Genomic DNA, 25,274 nt, shown 5'->3' with positions numbered 1-25,274 from the left:
AACCTCCCAGGAATGATTCAGTGCAGGAGCTGCAGGGCTGAAGGGGAGAGAGGGGCTGTGTGTGAGAGAAAGCAGCAGGAGGGGCAGCGCTGCTCCAACGCCAGCAGCTGCTCTCCCATTTTTATAGGAAAAGGGAAAATGCTGCCCCCTCCTCTCGGAACCGGCGTGGATTTACTGCTGCTGGAAATAGAACCTGGTGTGATTCGGGCAGGGACACGGGGGCTGGGCTGGCAGGGGGGAGAGGGGGGAAGAAAAGAATAATAGACCTTTTAATACCCTAAGAATTCTGCTTTTGAAACCAGAAAGAGAGCCTTGAAAGCTCCCCCCGAGAACCATCTGCGCCGGTGCAGCCGCACAGAGCAGAAGCCTCTCCACCAGATGGGCGGGGAGGAAAAATTAAGGGTGATTTATACGGCTGCCTCGTCCCTAAACAATTTGTTCCCGAAGGCTTAACAAAGCCGGCTGCAGCAGCTCCGCCGGCTGAGCGTGTGCTGTGGAAAAGAGAATTCATTAAAAGGGCAGCCAAAGGCTCAGAGCTCGGCGCCACAAAGCGAAGGCAGCGCCGGAGTCATCCTCACCCTCATCACCCTCATCATCCTCATCACGCTCACCGTCGGCCGCCGCGGGGTGGCAGTCCCGGTCCGGCCGGGATGCGGTGCAGCAGCGCTGGGGATGATGAGGGCTGGCTCGTTGCTGCCTTCCTCCGCAAGCTGCTGCATTATTAACCAGCACGGAAAGCATCCGCACGGTGCCGCGCTCGCTCGGGGAAGGAGGGGCCCCTCTCCTGCGGCTCCTGCTCAGGAATGCTCGGCTCAAAGCGGGCGGCACCGAGCACAAATGGAAATTAAATTGTCACATAGGCAAGGGAACGCGATGGTCTCGGCAGCGCCGGGCACCCCCGCACCACACCCAAGCTCCTGGGTCTGGCTCGAGATGTTCCATTTGTCCTTTCCTCCTCCGTGCCCTGTCACAGAGGTACAAAACCTCCTCGTACTGTTCCAGTCTGCTCCTGTAAGATGGGCATTTAAACCCAAACACTCAATTTCCTTATTTTCCTGGGTTTTTTTCGGTATATCAGACTGTGTTAGACACCTGTACCTCATTCCTGGAGCACAGAATGAAAGGCTTAGATCCCTCCCTGCCTTTCCACACTGGCAAAGCTGAGGAATGCCTGGCTGGGGGTTTATGCAGAGATTAAAGATCAGAGCAGCTGTGGCTGCCCCTGGAAGTGTCCAAGGCCAGGTGGATGGGGCTTGGAGCAACCTGGGAATGTGGAAGGTGTCCTTGCCCATGGCAGGAGCTGGAACAAGATGATCCTGAAAATCCAACCCAAACCATTCTGTGACTTTTGGTGTGGCAGCAATTCACACAGTGCCCAGCTGACACTTCACCCTCTCCACATGGGAGAACAAAGCTGGTTTTGCTCTTAGCTCTGTTCTGAAGGTTTCCTCTCCCAGGCTGTGATTCCACCCCTAGCCCAAGCTCCTGAGAGTGAGATCCAGCACGAGCAGCTCCTGCTGGAACCTCCCCACAGCAAGAGAGGGGCAGCAAAGGCCCCAGAGCTGAGCTGAGAACTCCAACACACAGACTGTGCCACTGCAAGAGGAGAAGAGCACGTGAAGAGTTAATCCATGTGGGAGGATACAAGGAACCAATACCAGCCTAGCACATACCAGGAAAATGTGTTGTTTACTTAGAGCACTGCAGAAGGGCTCAATAGCAGCAGATCCATCGCTCAAAGCTGCCCCGGCAGCGACCATTCCCAACAGATGGTACATTTTTCACCACTGAGGTTCTCTCAAGTGTCAGATATATATAAATCCACCTTTGGAAAGCAGCAGGGGGGATAAAAAACCAAACCAAAGCCAGCAACAACAAAATAAGCGCTTTTGAGAAATTCAAACTTATTCACAGGATTAAAAAAAAAAAAACCAACAAAACAAAACCAAAAAGAACCAAGACCACTCTTACAGTATAAACACACCAATTCATTCATTTTTACTGATGGTTGCATTTATGAATTTCATTCTCGTGAAAAAAGGGAATAAAAGGAAAAAATTAAGAAAATAGCTATTTATAGAAAACAAAACAAAAAAGGGCTCAAACAACAGAATCTGTGCTGATGCTTTTGGATGAGCAGTCCGATGGCATTGAACATTACCTGTGCAAGCAGGCATGCTTGAAAACCTGTCTGAGTACTGCAGCTTCAGTCCCACAATCCAGGATTTCTTTTATGGTTGTTGGAAAAAAAAGAGCCTAATAGTTTCATACTGTATTTATTTAATAACTAAAATTCACAAATAAAAAGATACTTGCAAAGTCCTTTAGTTGTCTCATCCCCTCCTCCTCCACTCTACTGCTTTCAGACCCATATGCATAAAAAAATGGGTTTGGATTTTTAATTTTAACTGTTATATGATTGGTCGTTGGAGCTGAAGCACCAAATGGAGAAGATGCTTTATGGAGATGAGGGTAGAATCCTTTGCCTTCCCACACACATTTTTGGAGGAACACGGGAGATGTACCAGTGCCCGGACTCCTCTGCTCCCATTTCCCCCACCCAGAGCATTCCTTTCATTTTATATTTCCTCTGTTAAGTGACTGACTGCAGCCTCTTTTCCCCCTTTCTGTCCTCGTGGGACTGCACACACGTTGGACATTGTTCATTTCTCACTCTCCAGGCTGTGAGTCAGTGTCAAGTAGGTCCTGTTACAGCTCAGTGCGAGTTGGTTTGTAATGGGTCTTTTCATTTCAGGTAGGTTTGTGTGTCGATTCAGAAGGCTTGAGTTGTTTCTTCCTTGTTTACATCTGACAAGCTGCTGGATAAGGCTATTCATACTCCAGGAACTGTTTGTGATAGAACAGCAAATATCTGCAAGAGAGCAGAGGGACAGTGGCAGTTCTGTGCCAAAGCAGATGAGTTTCCATTGATGCAACCATAAGACATGAGGGCTGTTAATTTTGGTTTTCTTTTCAATTTGAGGCGATTCCAGGGACACTAAGCAGGGATGAGAAGGAGGGAAGCCAGCTGACATAATTTTACCAGCAACTCAGGGAACTGAACAGCTGTACACCAAAGAGGAATCCCATGGATGCCCCATCCCTGGAAGTGTTCAAGGCCAGGGACAGGGCTTGGAGCAACCTGGGATAGTGAAAGGTGTCCCTGCCCATGGCAGGGGGTTGGAGTGAGATGAGATTTAAGTCTTTTCTTAGCCAGGCCATTCTATGATTCTATGGAAGAGTCAAACCTTGTAAAATCTACTCAGGACCTGAAAACTCTGGAAGATTGGATTCTGTTGGTGGTCAGACAGGCAGCAACCATTTAACACTAATGTGACACAAAATAAAGGTGCTTTAAGGTACAGCTGTTGCTTCAGAGTCACCCTACCACAGATCAGATCAGGATTACTGCAAACTGCCTCCCATTTACTGGAACAGAAGCAAAATGAAGCAGCAGCCATGTGGGTGAACACTCATGTCCCAGTCAAATATCTGATGTGTCAGTCTGCACTCAAATCTGGTGTTTTAAAGGATGAAGTTCCTCCTGACCCCAAGTGCTGTGTGTGTACTGGTACAGCAGGGAGCCCAGCCCCTCAGCAGTCACACAGAACAGGGGAACTGATCTCCACACAACCCTTACCCACCCTGACACAGCCTCAGAGCACTTCTGAGATGGTCCAATTGTTATAATTCCATCCAAGCCCTATGGATTCCCTCACAAGATGCAGAGCTACTGTGTCAGCCTTTATCTGAACCAGGGAAATGCATCAAAGCTCCAACCAGCCTTCATGGGCAATAGCTGTGTTGTACATCCTCTCCTCCTTGCCTCTGGCAGGTTCTTCCATGGGCATAACCCCACCTGAGCACCAGGCAGGTGTTACTGAATTACAACAAACTCATTTCTCTTCTCACCTCAAAGCAGAAGTTCCCTGTCAAGTCATTTAACACTAAAATTCAGGTATTATAGATTTCTGTTTTTACTTCCCGATTGAAGTTTAAAAAAAAAGGAAAAATGGGAAAATCTATTAAAAAAAAATTACAACCTGAACATTGTGCCTGCAGCAATTCTCAAAAATGTCATGAATAATTAAAACAGGAATGGTAAAGACTTATCTCTGCAGTACCAAGTCCATAGTGGAAAATGCAAAATAAAGACTTTAGATTTTAAGTTGCTTTTTTCTTGGAACATACACCAGTCCCCAGTGCTTCCCTCAAACGAGGAACACCATGGTGCTTCCTTGAAAGATTCTGCTCTGTCCTCCCAAAGCTTGTGTAATATAAATATCAGAAGCCATAATGTCAATCTGAGATTAATTTAAAGCCATGAGCTAAGAAACAGCTCATGTTCTCTACCTGCCTCCCATAGAGCCTTGCTATTCTGGGTCACAGCACTTCCTTAATGGATTTTCATCCAATCTTTTACACTCATCATAATCCAAAGGTTCTGCAGGCACAGACTGGATTGTGTCACAGAGGTAAGCACTGCTCCTGAACTGGGTGATCACATCACTTTGGTTTTCAGAATCCCTTCCATTAGCAGGAGTTTGGACACGAGCAGCAGTTCCAGACATTGCAGTCACCTGATGTCCCTTGTCCTTCCCCTTCCTTTCCTTCAGCAACTCCAGGGTTGTAAAGCAATCATGGATAAATGGAACTGTGCAGTCTCCATGCTGAAGCACTGAGCATTACAGGCGATATTCAAGAGAGAAATTATCCTTCTCTATGATTAAAAGGGTTTTTTTAAAGTAAGGAAAATCCAACAAAGGTCAAAGTTTGCCTTCCTTTCCCCTTCCCAGGGGACCACTTACCCTTCACTGTCTAGCACATCCTTAATGCTTGCCTTGGTGATAATGGCATCATCACACTTGAACCACTGGTCCTTGTGCTGCCTGATGAAGCTGGTATAGTGCCCACTCTCCAAGGTTCCCTGGTGATTAACTACTGCAAACAAGGAATACCTGGGACAGGAAACAGACCATCAATATGTGCATCCAAAGGGGGAAAGAACACACATTTCACACAGGCAGAAACTTTTGTTCATAAGCACATGTAACAATGGTAAAGGATCTGATCCATCAGTAAAATACCAGCTCTAACACTAGCTGGGAAGAGGGTGGCCTTGCCCAGGGCAAAAAAAAAGAAAAATTTCTCTTTTCCTGTCTTGCTATTTTTGCAACTCTTCAGTCTGGTGATCACTGTCAGCTTTACCAATACTGGCTACCAAATTTGCTTCTAAAATAGATCAATATTGGTGCATTCCTGAAGAGAAACACTGATTATCCAGTCTGACCTTCTACTTTCCTGATTTACTCTAGTGAACCAGAAAAAATGCATCTGAGGTATGGGAAGGAGGTAATCTTAGATATTTCTAATGATAAACTGCTGAACTGATTAACTGCCCTTAATCTGCAAAGCCCATACTTATTTTGAAATAATATATTCAGCCTCAACTTCCAGCTCTCAGATGCTGCTGTGCATTTGCCTGAAAACTTGCAGGCCTACCTCTGTTCCAAAAAAGATACTGATAAGCAAGTTGCTCTCTTTTTTTTTTTTCCCTTCTCTTTTTTTAAAAGTGCAAGACTGAAGTCTTTGGCTCTTTTGTTCTAAGGTAAGATTTTGTTTCCAGTCTTAAATACACTAGTGGCTCTTTTTCAAGCATTTTTCACTCTCTTTAACTCTTTTATAAAATGCTGCCCTCACACTTTGTGTGTGGCACAAGCACAGCTACACAATGGTAAAATAATCTCTCTAATCTCACTTGATATTGTCCTACTCAGGTTGAAAATTCACAGAACTCTTTGACACAGTGGTGCCACAACAAGGCACCTATTCACTGACTGCCTACAGAGCCACTGATTTAGAGCCACCCTCTCTAGGGGAGCCCTTGAATCCATCTGGGATGGACAGCACACTTCAGTCCCAGCTGGAGCCTTCTGACACTGCCCCAGCTCTTCCCTGGCACCCAGATCCCTGAGGAATCCAGAAGTCTTTGCTCTCATTACCTAAATCTGCTTAATTTTTAACAATTTCTCCAAGTTAAGGCATGTGCAAACCACAAAAGTGATCAGCTGTGTTACCTTCAGACCTTTTCTAGCACTACTGAACACCCTACATCTAATGATTCAAGCTCTGGGCTCACATAGCATCTGCCTGGTACCTGCCTGGTGACACCTGCACTAAGACCTGGTTAGTTTGATTTTACATCTTTGTGTGATTCCAGCAATGAAAATTGTAATCTTATTTAACTGAACAAGTAAGGTTTGTGTGACCATTTCTATTCCCATAAAGGGTTTCAATTACACCCCCTTTACATTCTTGAGCAAGTCCCACACCAGTCCATCATTTATTCTGATTGGAATCAATATCTGCCCAATAGACCCCAGGATAACTGGGATCACCTACTCCTGACTTTGAGTGTCAGTGTTCTAATTACTTTCTTTGGTCCTCTGGAACTCCCTTTGCCATTACAATAGGAAGAGGAATATTTCAAGGCAACACCCATCCCTTGTAATAAACATTGTGACCACAGCATTTCATTTTGCCCACAGACCATTTGAGGGCATCACCCTCAGCTCTGGAACAGACGGGCAGGCACTGCAGTGAGTGAAGCTTTGCTTTGCAACCTTCCAGACTTACTGTGCTGTCAGATATGGTAATGCACTGGCACTGCAGGATATAAAGCAACACTATCTCCTTCTAGAAGGCAACTACCTTTCACAATAGGAGGCATGGAATGTACCACTTACTTATTATCATTGTTTAGACTATCCGTCGGCTGCTGGTACTGCCCGTTCATTCTGCTCTCTTTACTGCAACACACACACACACAAAAATCCAGTCACTTAAAGCAGTGGCTCCCCAAACCCAGGAAATGGCTCTGACATGACACACAGCCTGTTTTCTGAATCCAGGTCCTTATTCCAGCTGAGCAGCAAAGGGCTGATCAGGATGCTAAAGATGCTTTATTTGCTCTCACAGCAGTGATACATCACAAACACCATTTCTCCTCCTGGTCAAGGCTCCAGTGCTGCAAATACACATCTGTTTACGTCAAATGTTTTATCCAAAAAGCTTCAAAACAGGTTAAGAAAAGATTTGTATTTGAAACCCAGGAAATTATCTAATTACATCAATCCTTTATCTTGTAATGGGTCAATCATCTTGGCTCTGACTTCTGAATTCATTTTGTGTTTTGACAGCAGCAATAGGATTATGCTGTTGATTTCCTAGCTGGTGAAATTCAGACTACTGAGTTATGCCTGCTGATTATCCCATCTCTATTCCATTATGCTGGATACCTTTCATCAGCAGAGCCTGTTCTATCCAGGGAGAATTCACCACAGAGGAACAAGGAAGTCTCAGAAATATATTGGAATAAACCATATATTCTTAACATAACAGTATTTAACAGAGCTTCAGGGCTCTTCTTTCTCTCTTGGTAGAAGCATCTACTTTTTTTCCTGGGAAATAAGGAGTGCAGGCAAAGCTTGGAATTATAAGTAAAATTTCAGCATCAAACAGAGTCTCTCTGTTAAGAGATACCACAGTTTGGGGCTTTCTGCACTGCTTCAGATATAAATTAAATCTGAATATCCTCTTGCATATTTGTATGAATGTCTGACAAATACTTTTTAATTAAGCTGATTAAATTCCTTTCATAAAGGTGCATTTATATAAATGCCACGTCTTCCACAAACCTGGGAGGTGGGAGAAGTCTTGCTGTTTCTATTCTAATCTGGACTATGTTTTTGCTTCTTGCAGCATTCTCTAAACAGAACTTGAAGGTACTAAACAAAAACCCCCAGATTTGCTTATGTGCAGGAATAAAAAGTAAGGATTTTTATAACTTCAGGAATACTGGTTAGGGATTAGGCTGGCTCTGTTCTGGCCAACTGCACAGGATGGCAGGTGGGTGGGCACTGAGGGGATGGGACCAAAGCAGGGATCTGAAGGCAGGATGGATCTGGGTCTATAAATTGAACAGGCAACAGAAACATAACACACATTAATTAAAGAACCCCATCACAATGTTTAAATATAAATCCTTTTCAGGCACATGAAACTGAACAGTTTATCTAAAAATGGGTTTAGACAAGCTACACCTTCCACAGAGAAGCTCATGGCAGAAGTGTCCCCACAGACACTGTTCTGTACCCTCAAGAATGCTCCCTGTTTTGTGCTGCATGTGTGTGAATGGGAACCAGTTCTGCTCAGCTCTGTGGGGGGGTTTGGAGTGGGAACCCACCTGGAAGCCATGAAAGGTGTCATGTCCAGCTCCAGTGGAAACGAGACATACGTAGTGATCTTCCGCCTCAGTTTGGCTGAGTGTTCAAACCGCTGCAGGCAAAGGCAAGAGGTTTCTTCTTTAGAGAAAGGGTAAATTTTATCTCTTTTATAAATGTCCTAAGCTTAGAAACAATACCATGAAAGCACATTAGCAGTCACTATGCAGGGACAGCCCCAGAGTTTTCCTACCAGCTCTGTGGGAATGTCCATGTAAATAACAACACATTTCTCGCAGGGGAAAAAACCACCATTGGTGGGCTTGATGTTAACACAGTATTAATTAATTATTTACCTTGATATCTATGCATACAAACCTATTCCCACCTGACATCAAAGAAAAAATATATTAAACAAGGAGAGCACACAGAGCCTTTACCCAAAGCAGTGTTCATTTGCACCAGGGCTATTCAAACCCATGGCTGCTGCCTACCCTGGCTCACAGAACTGGTGACAACAGAATTTGCCTTCAGATTCACACTCTGAATCCACCCATCCCATCATCTCAAGTGATAGGAGTCAAGCCTACACAGGAATACCCATTCAAATTAAGGCAAAAAATGGAATATGCTAACAAAAAAAGCCTTGTCCCTCAGCCAAAAGGGGCCTGCAATACCCATCACCCTCTCCTCATCTCCTTCATTGAACATTAAATTGGATCAGGAACAAATACCAGAAAGAGATGAATGAGTTTCTATATAAAGGCAGCTTCCCTCTCCATTTCTCAGAAATTCCTCTCTATTTACACTTCAAGTTAATTATTTTCCAATTGTGATGCTGTAACAATTCCCTAGCAACAGATCCAGATGTGAAAAGCTGAGACTTTTGTAATTCTTATCTTTTGTGTTTCTCTCTTGCGTTAACACACAAAATGAAATTTGCATTTTGCATAGACAGGACAACACAATTACTTAGGGAAAGTTATTTATTTCCCAAAAAATCTTCAGTCATTTGGAATAACACAAATACTGAACTAAGTATAGGAAAGGAGTGGAGCACACTTGACTTGCCTCAGAACTTTTTCATGCTTTTCCTTCAATACAGTGGTAATCTTTCAGTGAAAGTGTAAAAATTGTACTATGTAGGATGAGGGGGTGTAAGTGGAGATTGGTTTCTGTGCTGGTTCAGGTTTTGGACCAGCCTTCCATCCTGTCTCTAGATTCAAGCTGGTTAACCTCCCCCAACACACTGCAAAGCTACATCAGAGATAATGTAACACTATCTTAACAGAAAACCTAGCTGGCAAGACAAGATGTTCTTTATATTCATTTATGTCATAAAAGTTTAGTCAGTGAAAGCCAGAAGACATGTCCAAGAATTCAGCTCATCCTCTCAGAGAGGAAATCACATCCTTTGCTCTGTTGGCCCCCTGTGAACTTACTTTGAGATGAAAACAGGCCACAATGGGTAACTTCTTCATAGTGAGTTGTTTGGTAGATTCTTGGTAGCTATGGCAACCACTACATTTGATTTTGGCACTGCTTCCTAGATGTTCTGGCCTTGTAAACCTAAAAAAATATTGAAAAGCAAAGGAATGCACAAAACAATCAGATGGTTTTTGACATGTGCTGGAAACGCTTTCACTTGTGGGTCACTGGCACCACAAGAGACAAGAGTCAGTGGGTTTTATGTAATTTTGGAAAAACCTACAATCAAACCAGAATAATGTAAAGTGCCATGGCTCAGATATCCAAATGTGACATGGATCATTGCTCTGACTTGCACTGAAGTGAATCAGTGGCTGAGAAAGGAGCTCAGTGTCAGTTCATCTCCTACAGCAGAGCAGCTCATTTTCATACAGAAAGCAAAGAAAGATCTTTTGTTTTCAAACTCAAAAACATTGATATGGAAGACACTCTTCTGCAACACACTATCCTACCTTGTAGCCCTCCAGGGCTGGGATCAAAGCTCTGAGATGGAAAGGCCTGTAAACACAAAGTTCTTTGGAAAATACAGATACCCTTCTAAAAAACCTTTGTTGACCAAAATCTCTTTCAAAATTTTCAGACAGAACTGCTCAAAGGAGCCATGGGAAGAAACCATTAGGGAACAGGGAAGTGCTCACAGAAAATGGACTACCTCAATGTTCTCACTACAAACTAAAGCAAAATCCCTCTTTTCCAGAAACTCAGCATAGAAAGGCCAGGACCATGGACTTTCCTTCCTGAGTCCTTTCCTCCAAGTTTAGATTTTCAAAAAGCAAATCAACCATTTCCCCAGAGGCTGCCTTGTAAGTAAGATTTTTGAGATGAAATATTTCAAAATATAGATTAAAATTTTAATTTTAAATTTCTTCATGAAATGAAGAATGTGAGGGCAACACTGTGTCAGTTTGTCCCTCACCCTCACTCTGACTATGGCCAAAGCAGCACTAAATGACATCACAGCTTCCTGACTAATTAACAAGACTTCCTTTACCTGGCCTATGTGCCATCATTCTCTGGTTTTTCTTTTTTTTTTTTTTTCTTTGTATTTGTTTAACCATTTGCATTTTGGGTATTCAATACTTATATAGATAAAAGGACCCTGTAATCACCTGTAAATTGTGGGGTGTATTTGGGAGTTATCCCACAATAAACACACACTTTCTAACTTTAAACTGTTGGAGAGTTTTTGTCTGTCACAGTTGGATATCAGAACTAGATCAATATCCCTAGTGGGAATGGGATGTACCAAAGTTATGAATATGCATTTATATTTTGGGTATTCAATACTTGTATAGATAAAAGGACCCTGTAATCACCTGTAAATTGTGGGGTGTATTTGGGAGTTATCCCACAATAAACACACATTGTAACTTTAAGCTGTTAGAGAGTTTTTGTCTGTCACAGTTGGATCTCAGAAGTAGATCCATATCCATATTTTTAATCAATCAATACCTTCTCAAGCAGTCTGTGAGGGTGGTGGTGCCCGACACGTGGCTTTCCCCGTTGACCACGCTGCCATCGCTGCCCGGACTCAGCGGCCAGAAGGGGGTGGAGGAGCCTGGCAGATCCAAACTGATGTCCCAGAACGGGTCTATCGTCGTGGAAACGCCACTGTGGGGACACAAATGGTTCCACACATGTCATCCTCATATTTTCTGAAAAATCCCTTTGCCAGGATTTTGCTCCTGGGAAGCTGAGAAGCCTCGCAGAAAAATTAAAGCAGTAATTATCTGATTCGCTTCTCCTGTGTTTTGCTGCTTTGGAATGTGGCTGGAGATTGTTTATTCAACATGTGAATTGTTTTGATTTAATGACCAATCAACATCCAGCTGTGTTGGGGCTCTGGAGAGAGTCACAAGTTTTTCATGATTATCTTTTAGCCTTCTTTAGTATAGCATAGTATAGCATTCTTTAATATAATATAGACCATAAAATAATAAATTAGCCTTCTAAGAACATGGAGTCAGATTCATCATTTTCTTTCCTCCCCATGATGGGGGCCCCAGAAAATACCATACACACCCCTTTAAAGGAAGCCAAATGAAGTGCTTCTCTCTCGCTTTGGGGTGCACTCCAGGTGCTTAATTTTAAGGACTTTGGGATCTCCATCACCCCTAGAGGGCACTCAGAGATGACAGAAAATAGAGCTGCTCCAGAGTGTTTGCCCACAGTGGATCGTTTCCCTGCATATTTAAAAGCTGTATGTTTGGGGAAATGTACATGATGTATTAAAAGCAAAATAAAAGTATTTAAGACATTCTCCCACTCACTGGAGCCCTGAGACTCAAAGCAGAGCTGCTCTGAGACAGAGGCACTACTGACCAGTATAAACCAGTGAACATCTGTGACAACAGCTACACGCCATCCAACTAGTTAGCAAGCTGGTCTTGTCTGCTCAAGACATGGAAGATTGTGCTTGAGGCTACCTCATAAAAGAGAAGGCTTTAAAAATACTCTTGCTGTCCAGCAGTGCACTGAATTGAGCTTTGCAGTTCCTCTCAGCATCTCCTCCAGCCTTTGGGATTTGAGAGGCCAAAGAGTAACTGCAGCAAGCAGTAGCTCGTGTTCTCCATCAGAGTTCTCTAAGGACAGCTGAAGACAAGTCAACAGCCAGACTGTGGAAAAAGCTGCTCAAAATTTTAACTGCTATTGATTCAAATCTTTTCTTCCAGCATCCATATTTTTAACAGAAGTTCAGGGGTCTAAGCTCCTTGGTGTGTTTATTTTTTGAGTTCTCTCTTCCCCTAAAACCAGTGTCTTTCACTCTGCAATCTCATTAAGCCTTCAATATTCTGCCTTTTCCCTCTGCTTCATTTGTGCAAAAGTTGTCAATTTCAAAAGGAAACTTCTTTTGTCAAAGTTTCATCAATGTTAATATTGTGTCATAACAAATCAAGCTTTGCATTATCACATAAGGATTCTGTGGCTCTACCAGGCAAAGAACAAAATTTCCTATGTTTTCCTTACAGTAAATCTTTTGCAAATCCCTCCAGGAAACTGAGAATAAAAGCAGATTCAAACAAGCCCAGCCCATGTGCAGGACAGCAAGAATGTGAGGCAGAACAAAAAACAAGAACTCTGACTTCTGCACTATGGCAACACCAAACATGTCCAAAGAGCAGTCAACTTTTTCCAGTACAGAGTAGGACAATAAATACCTTTTTCCATACTCTTGTAAAGGCTTTTTTCTGGTACCTGAGATTACATTAGGCATCAGCCTCCTTGAAACCCCTCTCCTGATAATATATTAATATATGAGGCTCCTGACTGAAAGAAAATGTGGTTCTATATCGGAATTTTCTTCAAATGTATTTGCAATGATGTATTTTGAAATTCAAAGAGATCTTGGAAGTATTTTCTTTATGAACTTGGAAAAAAAAACCTTTTCCAGACGAGTAAAAGGTTTGTGTGCATAAGCCTCTAGTACTTCCCTGGCAGCTTTTTAGGTATGTCTTACTATGTGACAGTTAACTGGTAATTGGTTGCATTTAGCTGACAGAATGATAGAATTAGAGAATCCCAGGATGGTTTGGTTGAAGAGACCTTAAACATCATTTCATTGCAGCCCTTGCCATGGGCAGGGACACCTTGCACTAGACCAGGCTGCTCAGAGCTCCATCCAGCCTGGCACTGAACACTGCCAGGGATGGGGCAGCCACAGCTGCTCTGGGAAATCTGTGCTGGTGCCTCAGGGTGCTGCACTACCACAGTTCTTGTCCTTCTGGAGTTTTGCCAGATTTATTGGTGTTCAAGAGAGGAAAGGTTCAGTGCACTGCACTGGAGGGGTGCAGGTTTGAATCAGGATCAGAAGTGACTTACTGGCAGACTTGACAGGTAACATCCGACTGCAGTCCGCCTGTGAAGATTTGGTCTATGATGCAGTTACAGTGGTTGGGGTTGTTGGCCTTCTTCCCATTATCATCACCTGCAGGAATGCAAACACAGGCTCAGAAGTCAAAAATCCTTGGAGGGAACAGTGGTTTGTCTTGGACTGTGTCTCCAGTAACTCTTTCTAACTCAAACTTACACTGCAAGTTCACAAGGATAATACAGAACCCTGCAGAAGTTGTGCACTGAAGGAAACAAGATTGGAATTCCTTGAAAAATATAGAAGATAACCAAAAGGTGACTAAATGTAGAGGTGAAGCTTTAAGCCATAGAAGTTCTTAGCCAAACCCTTTCTCAGGGTATCTCCCTTTACAGAGGTTTGCTTTGCACTGCCTGGCATAAAGATCAGCTCCTAAGACAAAGGAGTTGCCAAGGTGGTTCATGAAAATTGATATTTAAATTTCACAGCGGCAAATGGTTCTTTTTTACTTCTATCCAGTCAACTTCTGTGAGTAGAATGAGGAGAGTTTGTTAAGAGCCCCTCACCCCCAGCCCACTGCCTCCATCAATGTGCACCTTCCATGCAGGTTTTTATCAGTGGGAAAATGAAAGATGTCCTTATCTGAAGGGAGGAGGTAATGCTGTGTCCTCCTCCAGCTTCTCCAGAGGCACAGTGAGCACATTCCCATCTTTGAGGCATCACACACTGTCACTGCAGGTCCCAGGGGGAAAGTGTCATTTTTAGGACTTGAGTGCTGAGATTAGGCCAATTCAACTTTCTCACAATAACCAGAGTATTAAATAACCAGAGTATTAAACACTTCTGCACACAGTTCTCAGCTTCAAAGCCCTCTCCCTCCATTCCCCAAGGTGAAGTAGGAATGACACCCTTTTCCTTGGATTCCCAGACTGTCCACTCCTTATTTTCCTTGGGTAGGACAGAAGCAACTGGGCTTGCTTTGCAATCAGAGATGCACACACCAACTACCACACAGCACCAGCTAATTATTTTTTAAAATACATCTCGAGATGTTTTTCCATCTCCTTCAACAGCAACTGCTACAACAGAATTAAGTTTGGACAGGTTTCCCAGTGTATTTAACTTACTGGGAAGTATTTGATTTCTGAAACCGAAATGCTAAGATTGAAATATTGAAATACTCCTCAAATCTCTGCTACTTCTCAAAACTAATTATTTTCTACTCAAGAATGTCCAAAAAAAAACCACCTGAAGAAATGAAAAGTTTCTAAAAGCAGGGCAATAGACCATTTTCATGTATTTAAGGTGCTCTAGCTGGAGTTTTCTTGTAGTAGGAACAGATAGAATTGTATTTTTTTTCCCAGTGAAGCTTTAGAATTATGCTGAAAAGTATTATATAATAATCTGGCAAAGGTTCCACTGGATACTAAGTGTGGAAAAGCAGTCATAGGTGATACCTACTAAGCTGCAATGGGCCACTTGAGTTAATTAGATTCTAAATGCCTGAGGAAAGTTCTCCCTCAGCTGCCAGATTTAGGCTTTAGAAACTTTTGTTTGAATTGCCAAGAAAAGCACATTGTTTCCTTAAAACGACTCTTGAAGAAAATGCTCTAAAATTAGATTTCAAGTGTATGAGGTTCAAGTTGGGGGTTATCACACCCAGTCTGAGGTGTTTCTTGATGGGAATTTCAGCTAAATCTCACTGAACTTAAGAGCTTTTAAAGGGCTCAATTATGCTAAGCTAATGAAGAGGGCATACAGGATAGAGACTGTGCAAGGCATCCTTCACCTACAGAAAAAGCTTCACTTATATTCACAAGCATTAAAGAAAAAAAAATCAAAATAGAATTAACTGGGTTTTAGTCAAAGCTCTACTTTTCCTTTTTAAAGAGCTACCACATGCTTGTAATCTCCCCATTTCAAACATTGTCTCTGCTTTGTTTTGAGGGGGCAGGAGGAGGAAAGCAGTGCTGAGAGCTTTTCCCTGGATCACAGGTACCATCCCAGCTGGACACCTTCAGCAGACAGGCATTTCCTCCCACAGAGAGAACTGAGCTCTCCCTTTTCAATTACACAAGTCAATTAGGATCAGTGATGAGAGGGTCTCAAATGAATATCCTGCAAGCTCGTTCCCAGCAAAACAGAAGGGTATTACCCACTCAACATTATTTCCCATGACATTTGGTTGGAGAGGAGGGAAAAAAGAGTAAGATTACCACCTACACACACTTGTCAATATGGAACAGATGCTGAGGGGAGGTATATTATGCAGCTGAGAACTAGAAGCTGCTAGATTGTTGTGCTCAAGTTAAGGTTCCCTTCAAGATTTCTGTCTCCCAAATGAGGTTTTAATTTCAGATATTTTTTGGGGTTTAAATCTGGCCCAGGGAAATCAGCAGCTTTTAAGAATGGTCAGCACAGGGCTAAAAGCAAACTTAAAAATACATCAATGTACATATTAATGTGATTATGAGAATAGCTGAAAATTGAATTTAGGAGTTTGCACTCAAATTAAATGCAACTCTCAAAAAACCCCACACAGGTTACTACTGTGTCTGTGAAATAGCCAAGCATGTTAATCTATTTCAAAATAGGCATTTAATATACCACTAAAGGTAAATAATACACAGTAAAAACAGCTTAAAAATACACAACATTTTAAGACTGCTTTTGGTTTTGATATAAAAATACAAGTTTTGCCTCAATCTTTCATTCTGTATTTGAAATGAGAAATGGGAAGTCAGGAATTGTCAGATTTTAAAAGAGGTATTTATCAAAACAAGACATTAATGTTAATATTTCTGCTTAGCTTTGGTCCCTGGTGTTCTGAACAAGTGCTTGTTATTTCTGACAAAGCAGTGTACACACAAATCTATATGGATCAGAGGAGATGACATGTTTCACAAGCATATGCTCTATCAATTCCTAAGAATATCATACAGAATTCACAGAGCAGGGCAGTGTTTTCCTCCCAAACCTCAGTATACCATTCTTTTTCTGGCTTCAGATTTGTTTTGCAGCACTCCTTGTTAAAGGTGAATGCAAAATGCTTCAAGAAATCCAAATAAATGAGGAATAATCAGCTTTAAGGTACTACTTTAAAGGTCCCTTTTTTAAAACTACTGAATCAAGTTTGGGATAAAAACACAGATTACTTCTATTTTTTTATCTTGTTTTTTGAACCTTTGTGTACCAATGCCCATCTCTGCCACTTGAGTGCTGTTGTTTCTGCAATGAGTACAGAAACCCCCACAGCAGTGATGCCCCTGGACAGAACAGTAATTTTTGGCTTGCAGTATTGATCCTTTTAAGAGATCAGTAATTCATGTCTAAGTTTCCCCAAGCTTGAACATGTCTGAGACAAAGGTGGGAAACTAAAAAGTGTCTGCATGATTGGAAGCTCACTGGTGTGGAAGTTTGCAGAATCAGAACCCCAAATTTATCCCAAGCACTGGGGATAGAGATGCATCTGTCATGTTGACTAAAAGCTCACTTAATGCTTCACAGCCTGGGCAGAAATACAGATTATTTACACTATTTTTTCCACTAAAATACTACTTTCCAGTTAGATCACCTGCCTCCAGCTGTTGAAATGAAAAAGTGATGCACAGGCAAGATGCACTCGTCCCCTTTTATTCAGAAATATATTTTTTATTGCTCCAGCAGCACAGAGGAGCCCATTGAGGGTTTAGAATGTGCCCTGCCCAGATGCCACAGCTCAACCCAAGAGTGCCAGCACATCTATCACCCCTCAGACAGGATTTACATGGACATCAGACAGGTATCCTGGCCTTCCAAAACTCCACAGATGCCACTAAAACAAAGTATAGATTCAACCAGCATTTAAAACACCAACCAAATCAAAACAAAATTGCCTGGGCCGGCCTGCCCACATAATCATCTCAGGGCAGTTGTAGGATTACAAAATGTATCTTTAAATGGACATCAAAATCAGGTATTTTTCTTAATTTAGGCAGTGAAAAATCAACAAATATTCACAGCTTTGTCTTCGCTTGCACTAAGACATTTCCTAGACAGCTGAGTACACAGAATGGACAAGGATAAATGACTAATGGCAGCCAAACAAACATCACTGGATATTTATACCTAAGGAATACTTTCATTTACTTTGGTGCCTGAAGCCTTGGTGATCATGAATAATGGCCAAAAACTGGAGCAGAATTTCCCCCATGACTTTATTTTATTTCACTGTGTGTTAATTGTAAAACTTCATTACTATTGACTGGAAGCTTTAAAAGCTTTTTTCGTTCATTAAAATAAATATTTAATATTGGCAGAGGAGGCATTATTTGCTTATTGTAGCTGTAGGACATATTCTCACTATTAGTAATAATATTTTTACATCTGCACACTTCACATGCAAGTGTGTCTGTGTGGATACACAAGTGGGAAAACTTTCTCATTACACTGAAAACTAGTTCATTCCAAATGTGGTTTTGCATGACTATACTTGAAATTCTGTTTTAGATTAACTTGTTTGGTTCCCACACAACTGCTCAACCGCTTATTTTAAATTACCTTGATGTGGTATAGATTATTTACTATGATTTAATAAAAGCCTCTCTATTTCTTCAGAAACAGAAATTTGAAAACCTGACAGAAGAGATATCAAGGAAGATTCTTAAAGTCAAACCACTTTTTTTTTTTCTAAAGTCTTTTCAGATTCTTTATCATTTTGAGAAGAGCTCAGGGACCTTTACTATTGCAAGTTTTTCTTTTTACAATTCTGAGACACAAATACTCCTTCATTAATTAATGAGGATGTGTAGAAGAAATATGAGCATTATCTTATATCAGAGATGATGAAAAAACTTCAAGATTTGTTAGACTGATGGCTCAAAAATTTAACATGAACAAAGAAGTGCTTCTGTTTGCAGCTGAATTTATTCAGAGTTAAGAAGTCAATATTTGGTTAGATTTTGTTCCTTACTGGACTTCCACACCAGTTTAATTTGGATTATTGAAATCCAGTTAGTGGCTGTCAAATGACAGACATTAATAACTACAAAGGAACTGCTCTGTGTGTTCCTGTCCTTAGCAATACTTTTTTTGGAGAAGATTCTTTTGGAAGCACCAATTATGGATGTGAACAAGCCCATCTGCTGCCATGCAGGGCTAGCTCAGAGATAAAAGCAAGATTCACAATGGTTCAGGAAGCAGCAGCAGCCTTCCCTTGGACAGTCCTCTGATAAGCCAAAAAACTAAACCCTAAGTGCTTTTCCTTGAGCAAAGCTGAGTGCTTAAATCTTCTTTTTGATAACCAAGGACTTTTTGTTTGTTCTGTTAGCATCAACTCTTCTACCTTCCCTTGGAGGAATAGTAAAAATTTCACTGGTGCAGTAAGTGAATCAAGTTGGAGCAAACATTGGCAGATTGGGAAATTTTCAGTTCAGCTAACAAACAGAAAATACATAATTTCATATGATGTTACAAAATCAAGACTTAGATACTTCACATCAAAAAGCATGATACTGAATAGTTTTATTGTATTGTACAATTACGTAGTGTTCTATACAGACTAATAAAACAAGATACCACAGCCACCCATTGCTCTTCCTTATTCACATTTCTGTAAGCAATTTGGTATCAGAAATACAACAGAATCACATTTAAGCAGAATAATAGTATTAAGTATTAAGACATAACCTCTACCCTACGTTATTTTCATCAGTCCCATGACACACTGAGTAAGAGTTCTAACTACTGAAAGTATAAATAGAAATAAAATGGCAATTTAAAAGAAAAGACAGTGACTCACAACCAATAAGAGAACATCAAGATGGTGATTCAAACCAATGTACAGACTTGTCTGCTTCTAACTCTTGGTACTTTTTGACAGTGGGGATGGTTTATTTATTTCTAAATATTTGAAGTCTACCGAACATTTTTAAAGGAATTTGCTAAGAGTGCTGCACTGGCATTAGACTTGGTTTAAGAAGAGATGGTTCTACCTCCTTTGGATGCAATAATCCTTGTTGACTGGAGCCTCAGGACAAGCCTTACCTTTGCAGTGTCTGTGTAGCACATCTAATGCAGCAATGAGGAACTCGTGTGCATCTTGTTGCTCGTACCCTGCTAAATGCCGTGCGTGAGTCCATACCAGGTGCAATAACCTATATGGAATGTGAGGAGATCGGTGCCCAGAGTAAAACTGCTCAAAGCAAAGAGAAGGACATGACTGTTAACAGCTTGCACAGCCTCAGTGCATTGCATTATTAAAAAGTCAAATGAGAGCAATTAGTCAAATCAATTTAAACCGTTTAATTCCGATGGCCTTAGTAATAAAGGAGAGAGACGGCTTTTGTCACAGACTACTGGAGAAGTGATCTCAGAACTGAGGAGCTCAGTTTTCTCCCCTGAAATTCCATCAATTTGTGATGGATTAGCCTGAAAAATGTGGGGGTGCAGGGAGTGGGGTAGGCAGACACAAACATCACTCACAATTTGCTTACTGATACCACTGACTTTTATTAAAATAGCCTGGGGAGGAAGGAAAGGAAAAAAAAATCCTGCATGTGAAAAGGATCACCAATTTAATTAATAAATTAGGTGAATGAAATGCCTCCTCCCATGTCAGAACAAACACTGAAGATGAGAATATTAGATGCTGACTGTCAGCCAATCCCTGACCCGTGGCAACTCTGCATCCAAATGCTGTGCACACTCCAATTTTATGGAAAAATTTCTAAGCAGGGCAGCAGCCTCATGCCAGTACTGGCCTTTTACTGTAAAAGGCATTAAAAACAACTTTATTGAGCCAGCTGTTTGCAGAGCTGAAGGTCCCCACTCAGTCAGTGATCCCCAAAGCCAGCTGCCATCCCTGCTCCAGCAGGGTGTCCCCTGCCTGGGAATCTGGTGCTGGACCAGCTCCTGCATCTGCTCCAGTCAAAATCTGATGAGCTGGCTCCAGAGTGACTAAAACTGCCCCAGGTGATTCTGCCAGAAGCACATTAGAGACTGCACAGATGAATCATTCAGTCAGCACAGCCTGATGTCAAACACTGCTGCTGCTGCTGGGGGTGACACAGCTGGGGAGGGAAATCAGCACAGGCAGGAGGACACTGCCCACAGAAACTTTTTAAAATTAAAAACTAGCCAGGTCCCAAATGAAAAAACCCAAACAAACAAAAAAACCCCCAACCAACCCACCCCAAAAAAGCATGCCAAAAAAAGCCACCCATGCTAAGGGTCTGCGTTTCCCTGGGTTGAGTTTAGCCCTTCCTTTATCCCTGTACAGTAACACCAGTTCCAAAAGCAAAGCAGGGATGCTCGTGGTATCCCTACAGGAGTCAGAAAAGGCCCAGAGGAGTTTATTCACTTGACAGAGTAACATTTTGTTTTTAAGAAGTGAACATTTGTGAGTCATTTTGCCTTCCCTCACCTTCAGCAAAGGTATCTGCCAGTAAATGCTGCCTGCAACACCACAATTATGTTTTCCCAAGATCCTATCAAATCCATGGCAGTTTCTTTTCAGTTACTCTTCCCAAACAGAAGAGAGTAAGGGGCAAATACACAGAACAAAAAACAAGATTTAAACCCCAGCAGTATATAATTCTCATCCTTATTGGAAAAGTGAGCTTCCTTCCCCAGCCCTGAGTTTCTCCCTGCACAGTCTCTGAGCATTTTATGTAAGTCCAAGCACAGGCACTGTGCTACAAACCTGCTGAGAGAAAACACTGTATTTTAAGGGACAAGTTGGCAAAAGGCAGCACAATCTTCATCTAATCCTCATACTGGTAGTGTTTCCTATATGATTTTAGTGTATTTCCTCCCACAGAAATTTCTTCCTCACAATCTCCACTTTTCCCTACCAAGAAGCTGCACCTCTGCAGCCAAACACCACAAAATGCTCCTATAAATACAAAGATCAATAGTTACTCTGATGCCAACAAGGATGACACTGAGGGACTGGAGCAGGAGTGTGGTAATTGAAATCTGCTGATGCAGCTGCTGCTCAACATAATTCAGGGAACTGCAGCAATAAAACTTCCCTGTTCTGTCACTCCTTACAATTAGTCCCAGAGCTCTCTGGTCATTTTAACCACCAGCACTCCATGTAATTACTCCACTGCAGACACAAGGCCTGCCAGCAGATTTTACATTCTCTGCTGCCTCAGTAGGATGAGAAGGATCTGACATGAAGCTTTATCAAATTATTAACTATTATCACACAAAAAACTAGAAACCTGCCTGGTAGGAATGTGGAGTGGGGGAAAAGCTTCACTGCTCAAATAAGTATTAAATATAGCAAAGAATCTGAGCACATTCAATAACAATATTTTAACTGGAATGTATAAAACATCCATCCCATCTCTGTCATTTCCTTGCTGCTGGGAAAAGCAGCCTATCAGAGCAGTTCCAGTCCACAAAAAGGAAAAGAGTCCATGTAAAGTTTTATTCCAACCTTTTCACTGAAGTGTGCAAATATAAACAATGATGTACTTGCAAGTCACCTTTAAAACACAGCTGTTAAACAACTGTTAACTGTTCCAAACATAATTTAAACATTTTTTTTTGTTTAAATTTGTTTTCAATTCAGCAGTATCAGTTGTTTATATTGGAGAGAACTAGTTTGAGCAATTTCAAAGTGCTGGGTAATACACTGCTTAATTGCTATTCCAGGAAAAAAAAAGGAGGGGGGGAGAAAGGAACAAACCAACCAGGATTCAAAGCCTCCATTCTTACACAGCCCAAGTAAAACTAATTTTGTTTTTCCACTTGAAACACTTGCTGTTGCATTCTAGAAAGAATCTATGGAGGATTTAGAAGACTATAGGCTTTGTAATTTGCATTATTGTTACAAAAAACATACAGAAAACAGTGAGGTTTTAAACAAAACAAGACCCCACTGTACACATCTGTACTTATTTCTCCTCCTCCTGCCAAAAACATGCACAGAAGTTTCTCAATTATGTGAATGAACAGATTTATAAATTTGATTTATCCTGCACATGTATCTACTGAACAGTCTCTGAGCTTTGTAATTATGAGTTTATTGGCAGAAATCCTGTACCAGGTTCAAGTCCAATTTGAGAATTCAAAAACTCCTCTTGGAAATTGGTTCTCAGTAAAGGCTTCAAATTTTCTGGCAATTTACAATGGATGAAAGGACTGGGCAACACATGGAACACATGCAGGAGAACACCTTCTGGAGGCTTCCCAAAGAACAATGTTCAAAGAATCACAAAATACATTTTGCTTGCATGAACTCTGTATGTTCTACACTTATTTCAGGGGAAAGTACCAAATTTTACTAAACCAGCACAAGCTCTCTATTTTCCATGACAAAATGCAAGGCTTCTGTCTATGTAAAGAGCCCTAACTGCATTTTTCTCCCCTCTAGTACCTTTGTTGTAACTTATTTTATACATAAGTCACTTCCACAGTATCATCTTCAGATATCAAAGCCATCAATCATCTCCTCCTTTTCCCTCTTGGTCCCCACTTCTCAACTCTTCCCATGCTTGTGCCGTGTGCTGTGCTAGGCTCACAGGGATGAGCAATGATGGGAAGAAGGCAGGGTTTGTTCCTTCCACCTCGGAGTGGATGCACTGCATTCTGCTCCTCTCCCATTCCTGCTATCCCAGTCACAGAGCATGTGAGACACAGATCTACTCCCACCTTCCTGAGTGGTCATTCTGGAAAGGATTTAGATAAACTTTAGGGTGTGGACCAACTACACACAAACACCAGCAGGCAAAAAGGAGTGCACCAACCCAACCCTTTCAGCCAAAAGGCTCAATGAATGGATTGTGTGTGTTCCATCTTCCCCCTGCCCAGCCTCATCACTATCTGTTACTCCCAAATCCTTTTCATTCCTTTTCTTATGCAGTGTAAGTCATGTCATGATTTTATTGAGAAATGGGTTTCGTGTAGCACAAAGAAGAATGTTAATTGATGCAGTCAGATATTTTTAAAACAAACAGAGCTCAATGCTTGGTGTGTCTGCCAGAAAAGCTACCAGGAAAAAAACACCTCAGTCCTGAGAACCATCTGACAGTCATTACTCACCACCAACCTACTTCAAGGTGGAAGAACTTTGTAGCTTCCTATTTATCACAGAGAAATCACTCAACCTATATAACTACATGATCTTAAAACAAAAAAGAAATAAAGTGGGATGGGTAACTTCTGTTTAAGAGGCAAAAGAGCAAAACTTGCTTATTTATATATAGTAAGTTTTATTTAATGTTCAAAACATTCTCTCTTTTCCTCCCTGAGAGCTCCCACTCAGGCACTCTCCAGATCCCCTGGCATTCCATTTGCCTAAGATCACACCTTCAGAAAAGAAGGGTGGAGGGGAGATGAAATTAACCCTTGCCCTGATTGTTTGTCCCTGGGTAAGATGCTTTGGGATAACCACACCAGTTAATCCTGGTGGGAAAGCTATGTAGAAACAAGACAGAACCTGAATCAAAGTTTCCCTGGTAATTCAATTACAAAGGAATTCTCAGCCATAGCACTGAGATCTCCTGGTTTGCCTTCCTTTGCTCAGACCTCAGCTCTGCAAAGGCAGTGACAGAATCTTCACTTCAACCACTGCATAGAGCTGGGACATGAAACATAACCAGTCTGCTCCAAAAATTGCCAGATTTTTGGTTTAATTCTGAATGCAAAGAAATTAAAACTCACTGGGAACAGAACTGTACAATGGGTGCTGACAGAGCCAGAAGCACAACAAGGTATTTACTGCTTTTGAGTTTAAATATACCAAGTTGGTTACAGACCCAACAGCTTTGCTTAGGAGGATTAAGCTCCAGTTTTACTTCTAGGAGGTTGAGTCACTTTCTGTGTCCTCCCACAGCACATGGCTGCAGTATTTAATGTGAAATAAGGACAGGGACTATTGCTGTCTGCACAGTCTGGTGTCACAGATATGGCTGTTCCCTCATCCATACACCCTCATGTTGCAGAACATTTAATTAATAGAACTAATGCAAGTGTAGGCATGAATTTTGACTTGAAAATGAAGGCTGAGCTTCCCAAAGTTGTGTATGAAATGAAAGTTGATTACAATTGAAACTAACACAATAACACAAATGCTGTGTTTAAGCCCCATTTTGGGTAACAGCCTGTTCTTTGTTCCATGCTCACAGTAGAGCAAAAGGCATCCTGAGCCATCAACAGGGCTCCACACACAAAAATGGAAACAAAAATCATTACCTAGAGAGCCTTGATCTTTCCTGCAGCCTCTCAATCTGTAATGTAACACTCATTTCCCCTTTCCCAAGGGATTTAAAAAAATGCATGTGTAAATAGAGTGTGGTGATGTTCAGCAGTGTGAGACTTTATATCACTATTTGATGAAAGGATAGCAAGAATATAATAGTTCCTTATTTTTAAAGAAGGAAATAAGTTTCTCTATTAACAGTCTACAGAAACTGGTATTTCTATACCATGACTGATTTTTTTATCTAGGCATTGTGATATTTCCCCACTTAACTGCACATCTGGTTTCAATAATCCTACAGCTGCTACCTCTTGGTCTGCCTGCCTTTTGTTTTTCCCTCCTTTCCTGACAGACTCAGAACAATTGAAAAATAGAACAAAAAATAAGAAATATAATATACAGCTAATGATTGATTAGCAGAATGAAATGTTGCAAATCCTCAGAAGTCTTGAGTATAAGCAGAAAACAACTTTGTACTGGAACAACTAAAGGGGCTTTACTTTCTTTTATGTATCTTTAACTCACCTGCAGTGACCAAAAAGAATCATCTCTGGTGAAAAAGGCA

The 25,274-nt window shown here is 41.5% G+C and overlaps 1 protein-coding gene across 2 annotated transcripts in view; it reads right to left on the bottom strand.

Moving 5' to 3' along the window:
• Positions 1-2,260: 2,260 nt before the first annotated feature.
• Positions 2,261-25,274, bottom strand: part of USP22 (ubiquitin specific peptidase 22) — an 88,607-nt gene continuing 65,593 nt past the window's right edge. For both annotated transcript variants that reach the window (XM_066560722.1, XM_066560721.1), the window contains 8 exons: positions 19,543-19,690; positions 13,530-13,635; positions 11,163-11,321; positions 9,665-9,791; positions 8,246-8,337; positions 6,747-6,809; positions 4,809-4,958; positions 2,261-2,872 (listed from right to left, as the gene is read on the bottom strand). In XM_066560722.1, coding sequence (XP_066416819.1) covers positions 2,830-2,872; positions 4,809-4,958; positions 6,747-6,809; positions 8,246-8,337; positions 9,665-9,791; positions 11,163-11,321; positions 13,530-13,635; positions 19,543-19,690 — 888 coding nt within the window. In that variant the 3' untranslated portion in view covers positions 2,261-2,829. The remainder of the gene's footprint in view (positions 2,873-4,808; positions 4,959-6,746; positions 6,810-8,245; positions 8,338-9,664; positions 9,792-11,162; positions 11,322-13,529; positions 13,636-19,542; positions 19,691-25,274) is intronic.

Source organism: Molothrus aeneus, chromosome 16 (genome assembly GCF_037042795.1).
Source record: "Molothrus aeneus isolate 106 chromosome 16, BPBGC_Maene_1.0, whole genome shotgun sequence".
NCBI classification, from domain to species: domain Eukaryota; kingdom Metazoa; phylum Chordata; class Aves; order Passeriformes; family Icteridae; genus Molothrus; species Molothrus aeneus.
Note: the sequence above shows the minus strand (reverse complement) of the source record. Positions and strands in the feature narration are given on the sequence as shown.